Source organism: Notothenia rossii (genome assembly GCF_949606895.1).
Source record: "Notothenia rossii genome assembly, chromosome: 5".
Taxonomy (NCBI): domain Eukaryota; kingdom Metazoa; phylum Chordata; class Actinopteri; order Perciformes; family Nototheniidae; genus Notothenia; species Notothenia rossii.
Genome location: NC_136903.1, coordinates 3876672 through 3888132, shown reverse-complemented (window position 1 = coordinate 3888132; position 11461 = coordinate 3876672). Strand labels below are relative to the sequence as shown.

Sequence of the window (11461 nt, the reverse complement as noted above, 5' to 3'; positions counted from 1 at the left end):
TCTATTTTTATATAACTTCACAAGATTTTTATTATTACATTATTTGCTTATTGTGCTAATTTTATGTTGCTCCCCCCCCCAAGTTTTGATGGGGAGGATAGGAACGAAGGGAAAAGTCAAATGAGAAAGTGTTTAGCTTGCAATATTGAAAGTAGCGAGGTCAGGTGCAGAGACTGAGAGAACACAAAGAGGTAGTCAGAACAGCACATCGCACCGGCCTTGAATTGTATGGGAGCCGCGCTCCCACGCAGAGCTAGGAAGCAACATTATGGTTTTCCACTATATCTGAAAACAAATTACGTATGATAGAGACAGAGTAGGGAGGGACTTTCGCCAGCTGGCCGAATGATGATTGGACGATCGTGTAGCCAAGAGACTCTATCTGAGTCTGCGCACCAACCAAAGAGAAGTCTAAACCGCGGTATCTCTTCATCTAGTCTTGACCAATCATAAATGTACGGGCAACGCCCTGTGTAATAAAATGTATTGTTGCACGAGGTTCGAGGCTCTTAACGGATATGGTGGTTAAAGATTACAGCTTTTCTGCCTGTGATTTCCGTGACGTGACGAGTCCTTGGCCAAGTAATATATATATTTTGCTCTCTTTACAATAAATAGTTAAACTTAGAAGTTGTCTGTCTTTTCTAGAATTCTGAACCCAACAGATCCCCAAAGATAGTACAGTATGAGGGGACATGAAGGTAACACATTAACAATAATCAAGTAGTTGTTGTGAAATGTTACCCATATTTACAAGTCATTAGGATTCAATCTTCGGTAACTAGAAATGTCTTTAAAATCATATTTTTTTCGCTATTTATTGACCTTTTGGTAATAAACAACTTGATTAAGACGTGTCCATGTGTCCCCTAGTGTTAATGATGAGCTCCGATACTGCCTGAGATCCCAGTAGTGCACAGAAAACTCTTGCCCGATTATTGTATGTAGATTATATTTCTAAATATAAGAATAGAAAGCCTGTTTCAAACCCCTTATTTCAAAAAAAGAAATGTTCTTCAAGGAAAAGTAACAATGATTTTCATCTATTAAATATGTGTGTGTTGGCGTTAACAGTAGTCCAATTAATACAACCATCTGTTGAATACACTGTATGACATTATATAAATTCCTTAGATTCCCAGACGAACTACAGAGGAAAAAGTACGTGTTGGTTTACTGCTTTGGTTCCTGATACCTTCGTGACCCTGATGTAGCTCCAAATGTTTCACACCCATCCGTCTCCTTCCAGCTGAGAAAACATGATTATATTACAGCCTGTCGGTACAGCCTTTCCTCTGCATCAGCGCTGCAGAAATGTCCCGAATCATCAGTTCACCGCTGCACAAACAGGCGGACCCACAACACCAAAGTTGACTTTATATCAGATTTACTAACAGTCTGGCACGCAATACCACCTGAGCCTCAGCGTGGAGTATCGTACACAAACTGGAGATACAATCAGAGAACATTCTTTCAAGAGAAACGACTGAAAGTGCAGAAGGACCAAAATAACCAGGTGTTATGTACTATGTACATGTAGGAGCCAACCCAGGCTGTCTTTTCAGCATGCCATCAATGGAATTCAATACCACAACCAATAAGAGAATCCTCATCAGATTCAAGCACAGTATTAAAAAGTGGCTCATTGAAAACCAACAGTGTCAGCAAATATGTGGGTGTAGGTGTGTGTGTGAGTGTGTATTGTAAACGTTTTATTTATTATCATGACTTGCTCTTATCTGTATTCAGTGATGTCATCTATTGTAAATATGTACAATGGTATAACAATGTTGTGGTATTTGTATTATTGCTTTTAGGATGTCTATCACCGTCTGGCAAACAGACTACCAATGAAAACTAGCCTTTTGGCTATTTCCAGTACTTTTTCATGTTTTTAATATGTTGATTAATGTACACTGTTCCTTGTTTTAAATAATTAAATTCAATTCAATTCAAAATGCTTATTTAGCCCGAGGCAATTATCTCCATTATTGTTGTTATTTTAGATTGCACACATTTGTATTTAACTATCACTTCCGGCGTTTGTCACATGGGTGTGGTTTGTTTGTATTTAGTCCACCTGTTGTTTGCCAGTAATTAGTATGACACAGAGGGTGAACGTTTGGTCCTCTTTAAGTTTTGCGTTGTTTATTTGAGTTTTTTAACGCCGTTAAGCTATAACTTCAGTACGGACGCTTTTAATTGAAACGTGTCAAAGTGGTGAGTTTACCTTAGCCCTCTAGCGACTGTTCATTGGGAGTTTTGTTGCTACAATACATATAAGGGCAAAGGAAGAAAGTTCTGTAGGGATTCGTACAAGTTCGTAGAGGACCTTCAGAAGCGCCTGTGGATTGAAATTCGTCTCTTAAAGTTTTAACCTCTAAATACAATGCAATGTTTTTTTATAATTTGTGTCTTAGGTCCCTCTTGTGTGTGTTTAGTGTCTCAAAAATTACTCATTCAAACAAAAAGGAAGTGGCTAAAGCAGGGGCGGACTGGGACTAAAAATCAGCCCGGGACTCTCGACCGGCCCGCTTCTGTACCGCCGGCCCACCTCGGTACCGCAAGTAAATACCGCTAGTAACTTGTCAACGGGGGGCGGGGGGGTGCTAGTGATTTATCCGACCAGCCCACATCGTCCACTTGGTCCACTTCAGTACTGGCCCACTGGGCTTGAGGTCAAAGATTCAAAGATTTTATTTCCATATGCAATCATTTCAGTGGTTGGCAATGACATTCTGGAGTCGCATGCTCCTCTAACAGTGCATCATACAATATAACTGGAATACAAAGATATGAGGAAGCAAAATGGTGCAATTTATACAATGGCTCTTGTAGTGAATACATAGAGACATTAAAAACACGTTTACCCTTGCCAGTAGGGAATAAGTCAACTAAGACGGATTGCAACGACTTAGTGTAAATTGCTCTTTTCAATTTGCCTAAAACAAAATTATAATGTAAGACAATCGGTGTTTAGCACTAGTTCTCTGAAATGACTCTTTTGAGAATGAATCCATCCGTTCAAGATGATGATGCACAAGTGGATGATGAGGGAGTGATGGCTTCTTCAGGTTTGATGAAGAAAGATGCATGACTTTGGTTTTTCCACTTGTGTTTTTCGACTTGTGCTTTCTGACTTGTGTAACAGCCAAAGGTATGTCTGAGCTGTCGACTCTAACGGCCCGTCTACACTACAGGCATCGAAAAATGCTTTCAACGCTTCGCCCATTCACTTGAATGGGGTGACGTAGAAGATTTTTAATCTTCGCCGAACTGCATTGTGGGGAGCATGGCATGGCTTTGCAAGCATCGTGAGCATCTATCGGCATCAAAAGTTGAACAATGTTCAACTTCTGAGGCTCGATGCTTTCGAAGCTGGCATCAGCCAATCAAATCCCATTTATGCAAATCCCGCCAGTGCAAGCGCAGCCAATCAAACCGCGTGCAAGCTGGGAGAGCCAAACCGCAGTTAATTTCCTCATATTCCAAATGAGAAATTACGGAAGCAAATCACCCGGTTCTTTACGACCAGAACTATTTACCGGGATACAAACCGGAGGAAGCAGGCATGGAGGGAGGTGGCAGAGACAGTGGGTGAAACTGGTAGGTTTTTCGCCTGTTTGGGGATTTTATATCCAGTTCACTTCGTTTTAACATTGCTATTGCTTTGTATGTCGGGGACGGGAGATTCATGTGATTGGTTGTTGGTCGCGTTGCTCGCAAAAAATCGCCAAGCTTCCAGACACGCCCAGTTTCAAGATTTTTTGATGCCTGTAGTGTAGACGGGCCGATACAAGAAGCTCGGTTTCATGATAAGCTTTGGGGTTAAAGCAGTTCCTGTCAGCTGCAGAAATATTGTTAATGCTGAGCAGAGCGGATAGATGTTAGTACTGGAGCTGGAGGAACAAGAGTACGGGTGGTTTCCATAAAGCTTTATCATCATTCCAGAGTATTTACATTGAACACGCTCGCATGCAAGCTTCCTGACCTCCCTCACACCTTCAGGAAGGTGTTGTATTTCAACGATCAGCATTTATGCTGCATTGTACAACACCACAAGGCTGTGGATAAAGCCCAGCGGTTGTGAGTTGAGCCTATGAGCTCATAAGCCTCGTTCCTGATCCCTGCAGGTGATTACGACGCTTCATCTGGCACAGCTGATTGTATTAAAGGTCTCCTATTATACTATTTTTAGGCATATATTATAGGTCTCAGATGTATAAAAAACATGTCTACAGTATGAAGTGTTTTGCTCAAAACACCAAACAGATCACCCATTCTAGCCTCACCCCTCTATTTCAGCCCTGTTACTATAGTGCTGATTCTGGGCGAGAGCTCATGGGGGAGAATTCTACCGGCAGAAACTCAGCTAAATGCTGCCGTGATTAAACGCCATATTATGTTCCAAACCACATCAAGCATTACTTCTGAAACAGTATGGAGCTCACATGCTCTTTAGTACCTTTTATATCCTTTTTTACACATACTCTCTCCAGTACAGGTTAGCTCCGAGTGTTAGCGATGCTTGCTAATGTAAACAGACCATATTACTTCAAAAACACGTCAGGCATTGTTTCTGATAGCAACGTTTCTGATTGGGTCGTGGGTGTAAAGCCCGCCCACATTTCAGATATTACGTCATATCGGACCGAAATCTGGATCAGCTCTGTTGTTCCCCCGTTTTTAGAGATTTGGGTACGGAGGAAATGAGAGAGTCTCCTGACGCACCGGGGACACATCTTTATGTAGAAAAGACATCAAAAAGCATAATAGGGGATCTTTAAAGCGTCCTACGATGCGGTCAGGGTCATCACCGTTCCCACCTCGGTGCATTTTGTATTCTGTAAAGCTGGAGACAATGTGCCAATATAAGCCGATACTGCTGAGGCAACGAGGTCGTCCAAGCCATTTCTTGATTTAGGAAAGGACAGGTCTCTTTCCAGCTTCTGAACATCGGTGATGGGAACCTCGTAGACCGTCAGAGGCCACATCAGACGGAGGATCAATCCAAACTGCAGGCACCACAGTTTCAAGGTCTTGTTTATGCGAACAAGGCCTTTGATGGTCTCTTCTCTTTTGGGTTTGAACTTCACCCCTGCCTAAGTTATACTGGAATGAAGCTTTTCAGGCAACTGCTTGGTGAATGTGATGGTTGATGCCCGGGTGCAAGATAAGGAAATGTACTTTAATTTCTGTATTAGTCAAAGTCAGTCAAAGTCAACTTTATTGTCAATCTTTCAGTTTGTGTGTACAGACAGAGAGATCGAAATATCGTTTCCCACAATCCCGTATACAATAACAAAGATTTATAAAAAGATGTATACAAATATGTACATACCTATATCTATATATACTACACGACAGACACATTTATACATATTGTTACAACCCGGCTCCTGGGCTGCAACATAAAGCGGGGAGGCGAGACGAGGGGTATGATATAATGTTCGTTTATTCAAAACAAACAAACAAACAAACAAAAGGAACCAGCAACAGATCCCTGACGCTGGCACAGGGAAAGTGCCCAGAGGAGACAGAGAGCAACATATCCGGCTGGGCACAGCAACAACACACACACAGCCAGACGGCACCCCACATGGTGTGGAGGGGTCGTCACAATATGCACACATTAAGACATAAATACATATTATACTGCTTTATGTTTTTTCTCTACCATATTTTGGATGCACAAAGGGTACTTTTTACTTGTCATACATATATTGGATAAAGTAATCAAGACTAGACTTTTGGATTATGCTGGAAAATAAGTATGTCATCCACTAACAAAAGTCTAATATAGCTGTTTAAAATGTCCATGTTTAATGGCAGCCGACATAGAAAGCAGGAAGACACAATATTGTTTAATCTTAGCAATAAATCTTCATAGTGGTGCCCTGCACTCATTTGTAACCGTGTGCAGAATGGAAATCACAACCCTGAGCAATCATCGTGCGAAGTGCCCGTGCCCGTCAGATTGTCTGATCTGTGATTGAACCTGCGGACAGGAAACAACGCAGACAGACTTGATGACTCCCGTCATGCCGTTCTGCAGCCGTGTTGATTAGATTACTCTGAGAGCAAAGAGAGAGGAGATGCCCTTTACATCTGTTTGAAGCTTTTCATTATCTGATGGATTCAACAAATCCTCTATTCAACTACAAATGTCATCATGAATAGTCCCATGGAGCGATTCCATCACTCAACCTGCACGCACATCTGCACACTTATGTTAATATATTTAACATGTTCATACAAATGCTCAACTTTTTACTGTAATATCCTGTTTCAATAGTTACTTTATCTTTTCATATTTATCACATGTCCACATTATTGTTAATCATCTATGTTGTTTTGAGATTTTCTTTTGAACTATTGTTTACTGTCTACATCTGTATAAGTGTGTTTGCGTGTGTGTGTGTGTAGCCTATATATTCCTTTTTTTTCTTACTTTCTTTCTTGTATTTTCTTTGATTATGTGTTTGCTTCTTTTTTGTGGGGATATATACTTGTGCATTGTCTTGTGCTGAAAATATGAAATACCAATACAAATATTTGTTAAAAATAAAAATAGTTTCTTTATCACTTTTTTATTACATGGTTTAGTTGAATACTCGATTCTGGTTGGTCAATTCAGAACACGTGACACGTTGTTAATCCAGTAGAACAGACCGCTGTCAGTGTCAAGCATTTATTGACCGTTGTTAAGGACCTCGCATCTGCAGAAAGAAGTCCGGTCGATTTAACTGTACACAGTTTACTTTTCAAACTGTTTGCTTGTCGTTAGTTTTCCGTTGTCTACCGTCTGAGAGCAACATGGAGGATTTTAATATTAATTTTAATATATTTGGAGAGCACAGTAATTTGGATGAATGGTTAGTGGCTGATGAGTCCCCAGTGAAGAAAATGAAAAGACAAGAGGGACAAGAAAACAGCGGAGAAGTAACGGGGCAGAAACCTCAACACAGAGCTGCAGTCCTTTTTACGCAACGGTCCTGACATCAAAAGGCAAAACATATTCAGTTGCCAGTTCCTTTGGCATTAGGGCAGGGATATCTAGATACTTTCCAAGGTTTAACATAATGAATTGTGCTACTTTTAAAGCAAGCAATGATGTTTTCAAATCTGTAATCAAAAAGCTCCGCAAAAACGCTATCGAAGCAGTCATGCCGTCGCTTCGTTCAAACAGTAACGACGGACTATGTTTCTTAGCAGATGCATGTCATTTTAAATCAATAAATCAATATTTTAAATCAATAATGGTATTTTTTAAATCAATAAAAACATTTTCTAAATCCATAAAAGCATTTCAATTAATATTGGGAGTCATTTTGTTACTTTGTTGAGAATGTGGCCTGTCGGGTGTTCTTTACCCATAATGACCGCCTCGCACATTATCCCTTAGCCTACTTATTTTGCTGTATTATCATTTTGATTTGAAATCTATTTTCTGTTTTTCATTCTGACCTTGTTGCTGCCATAAACGCCTGAATTTCCCCAAGGGGATAAATAAAGTTCCATCTTATCTTATCTTATTCCTGGGGAAAGAAACAGCAATGTATTCTCAGGTGTTTTAGTTTTTTTTAGCTTTTAAGGTTATTTGTACAGTTACATTTAAAATGGTGTAAATGCTTGTCTTTAGCATCCTTTTTAATGCTAAATCGTTTTCTTATAGACTAACTTATATATTTCCTTTTTGTTTTACCTACTTTGCAACTTATTTGTGTAGATTGTTTATGTTCGCACCACCAGATACCAAAGCAAATTCCTTGCAAAAAATAAATACGCAACTTCTTTTCAGAACATTTTTGAATCTTAAAGAAACCTATATCGTACTTCCAATTGATTTTCAATGTTGTGCATGTTTGTGTGTGCTGTGTGCTGAATATGGGGATGCATATAGGTCAAATGCATCATTTAACCATGCGTGGTCATTTTCCAGTTGCTTTCATCTTTAGCATTAAGTGCAGTATTCTCCATTTTGGGTTCACATCAGTGCACTTCCTCCCATTTTCTCCGTTGGAAAAGCACCCCAGAGGTTTTAGGTTAGAAAGAGTAAAAGAGAGTACTTTGTTTTTTTTCTCTTATGAACAATTTCTTAAGTGTGAAGGTAATTAATAACAATTAAATCCAGCAGCAGGCGGAGAAGTGAGTTGTAGGCTACATAAATGATGACGCCTTTTATGACGGGTTTTATCAACAGTGACGCATCAGAAATAATGTATACATGACCAGAATGAAAGTGTGCTGCAGAGAGAGTTTGAAAACATATTGAATGAGTAGCTTTATGTTTTACATTTTGTAATGTCATGTACAGTATGTTTTGTCCGAGCTGTTTCCTGCTCTGTGTAGAGTTGAGATGTAGGACAGCAGAGTGTCTCCATCTAGCGGTGCATCTCTGAAATACATGGATATGCAGAGGGATTCAATTGCTCTCAACACATGACAAGAATAACTCTACACCTTTTACTACATTCAAGCAAAGAAATATGAGGTTATTCTTTTAAAATTGCAAACAAATCACAAACACTTTAGGTACATTTAAATGGCAATACTTTGGAACTTTTACTAAGGTTATATTTTGACCTGAGGATAGAATCAGAATCAGACACACGTGTATTGCCAGGTAGGTTAACACATACGAGGAATTTGACTCGGTGTTGTGGTTGAAATTGTAGAAAGAGAATTGAAATAAAATATGTGCAGTAATGAAAAAATATAAATACAATATAATATATAAAATAGACCATACCACCTAAATTCCTGCATGCACGGCAGATATTTGACTTATTGCTGCATCTTATTTGCACCATCATGTCTATTGTACTATTTTATATCTTGTTGCTTTTTATGTCCTATGTATATTGTATGTTGGAGAATCTTGGGACTTCACATTTTCAGTCTCAACACACGGTATTGTGCGTATGACAATAAAGCCTTTGAATGTTTGAACTGTCTCTCTCTCATTTAAACCCCACTGGTTTACACTCAAATGCTCCTTTTGTTGTGTCCCATTGAAGAAGCATGTTGGAGCTCTGTTCTGACTTTAAGGGATAAATTAGCTCCAATTAGCTTCTTTTTTTTAAAGTCCTGACACTGCTTTATCACAACAAATAAAACTAGCAGTATAGGATTGGTGGCAGATGGATAAATGTCGCCTGCTGCAGGGTTAAAGCCCGTCAGCGGCATTAACACCAAAACTAATCTGTAGAGCAGCTGCTGTATGAAACTCTGAGAAGAGGCCACACAAGAGAAGTTAAAGGACCATTCACAGCTACCACAGAACGTGCATTGTGACACGAGTGACGTCCTGCTGCTGTCCCATAGAGGCTGCAGTGTTCGTTACAGAAACCATCTGAACGTGTAGGAGAGCAGCAACTTCCTGGTTATTTATCTCAGCATTACGACCACTGAAGATAAGAATGTAAAGACTTTGACTGTGAGGAAAGGCTGTTGAGTTTTTTTTAATGTAAAGGAGTCATCCTCTGGAGAGGAGGAATGGATTTAAAGAGGCACTATTCTGCTTTTTAGGGTTTTTCTCTTTCCTGTAGTGCATTCTAAAGAATTGTGTGCATGTAAATGGACTGCAAAGGCTCTAGTCCCTGTGTTCTCCCACACACTGGGACTTAAGTGTTTCATTGCCATTTCTAAAGCCTTGAATTGAATTGAATAATATGACCTCTATAACTATTGTTCCTCTGTTTTGTATTCAAGAACTTGCAAGGAGCTGAACTGTGATTGAACTTGCACAAAATGCAGAAGAAATTACAGATATACAGAATGTTTTTTATTGTACAGGTCTCATTTTACAGACAGAGAAAGGTCAAGTAATAGCACCCGCCAGCACACAGATTTGATATGAGTATCACCATTACAATTCCCCCAAAACTAAGGTCAGTATGACTCAACATAATCCTTCAAATTAAACTGTAAAATTGACATAAAACTTTCTATTATTTTTTAAATGAATGTATACTCATTTAGCCTTTTATCCGCACAGTCCCCTTTGCTTTAACAATGTACAATTTCCCCACTGTTGGACCAATAAAGGATTGCTGTTTCTGATAATACTGGTTTTGCACATTACCATAACACTGCCTTTGTACTATCATGACAACTGGTTTATTTGTTTGTATACATATGTCGAATTTCAGTATTGTTGCTCTATATTAGAATGAAATAAAATAGGATAAACACTTTAAAATACGTATATAAAATAATAACAACAAATTCAAGTAAGAAGGCGCAATATAAATAAATAAAACGTATTAAAAGTAATAGCATGCACATTGTACTACAAAATATAACATGTATATTCAAATATAAACAGTGGAGTATTGTATTACTTCACTTGTGCTAAAGGAGGTACGCAATGTTCAACATTTTATTAATTATTTATGAGCGTCTTATTTTCATTCTTGGACGTCCACCATCTGGCCACTCCCCCTTTCTACGTCACAAGCCCCTCCCCTTCCCTCCGCAGAGCTGCATTCCTGCTGCCACAACGGACCGAACCATTCTCTCTTGGCAACAACATTTCTGCTTCTAAATGTACCAACATCTCACTTGATACACATGTTTAATTTGTGATACACTTTGAATTATATAATACTTAGTTTGGGCCTGGTTTATTACGATTTAATAGTTAACAGTTATTACATTTGTCCAAACTGACACCCCTATCCCCCATCTTTATAATGGTCTGCTCCGCTCTTCTGCCATGTTGGATGTACGCATCTTTGCTGCTGCAGCCACCGGAGTTTCCGAATGAAAGTTGAGCTTTTATCCGCCAACAGACACACGGGGATTGCTTAATTTCTTCCTCAACACAAACTAGGATAAGTTACGTTTCCTTGTGAAGCAGGAGCACTTCTGGAAACCCCCAAGCTGGTCCTCCTCCTGCAGCAGAGGAGATGATCCGGTTGCAGGCCACAGCAACCGGAGCACCGCGCATGGATTTTGTGTAATTACTGTTTGGTGAATCCGTCCGGGGATAAGTGCATCTCTTCGGGGGTTAACGTGAAGACATTAGGAGCCATGAACAGCCACCCTCCGGCCCGCAGGGCTGCGAACATCGGCTCCATCCTCCTGACCCCGCAGGAGAACGAGTGCCTGTTCGGCTACCTGGGCAGGAAATGCGCCGTAAGTTTCCCTGTTTGTTTACCTCCTGCAGGTGCACATACTGCGCAGATATATGCACCAAAAGCTTTTAAAGAAACGCTAGCATGGGCCTCTGCATCCTCGGTTCAAATGAAGCAGGAGAGTCATGTTACCACACCGGTGTTCCGTGCTAAACGAGGGCCCGGTGTTGCAACACTTCGGTGACCCTGCAGAACTCCTTGGCGTTTTTACTGTTTTACACATGGAAAACAAATATGGACACCTCATCTTTATTTGGTTTGTGCTTTTGTTTTTGATGCATACCCTTAGTCTAAATGCACAATGATTGTGTTAGGTTCCC

The 11461-nt window shown here is 39.9% G+C and overlaps 1 protein-coding gene across 2 annotated transcripts in view; it reads left to right on the top strand.

The window, feature by feature from the left end:
* The first annotated feature begins 10710 nt into the window (after positions 1-10710).
* Positions 10711-11461, top strand: part of LOC307040158 (actin nucleation-promoting factor WASL-like) — a 44189-nt gene continuing 43438 nt past the window's right edge. For both annotated transcript variants that reach the window (XM_079682751.1, XM_079682750.1), the window contains exon 1: positions 10711-11142. In XM_079682751.1, the coding sequence (XP_079538877.1) occupies positions 11038-11142 (105 nt within the window). In that variant the 5' untranslated portion in view covers positions 10711-11037. The remainder of the gene's footprint in view (positions 11143-11461) is intronic.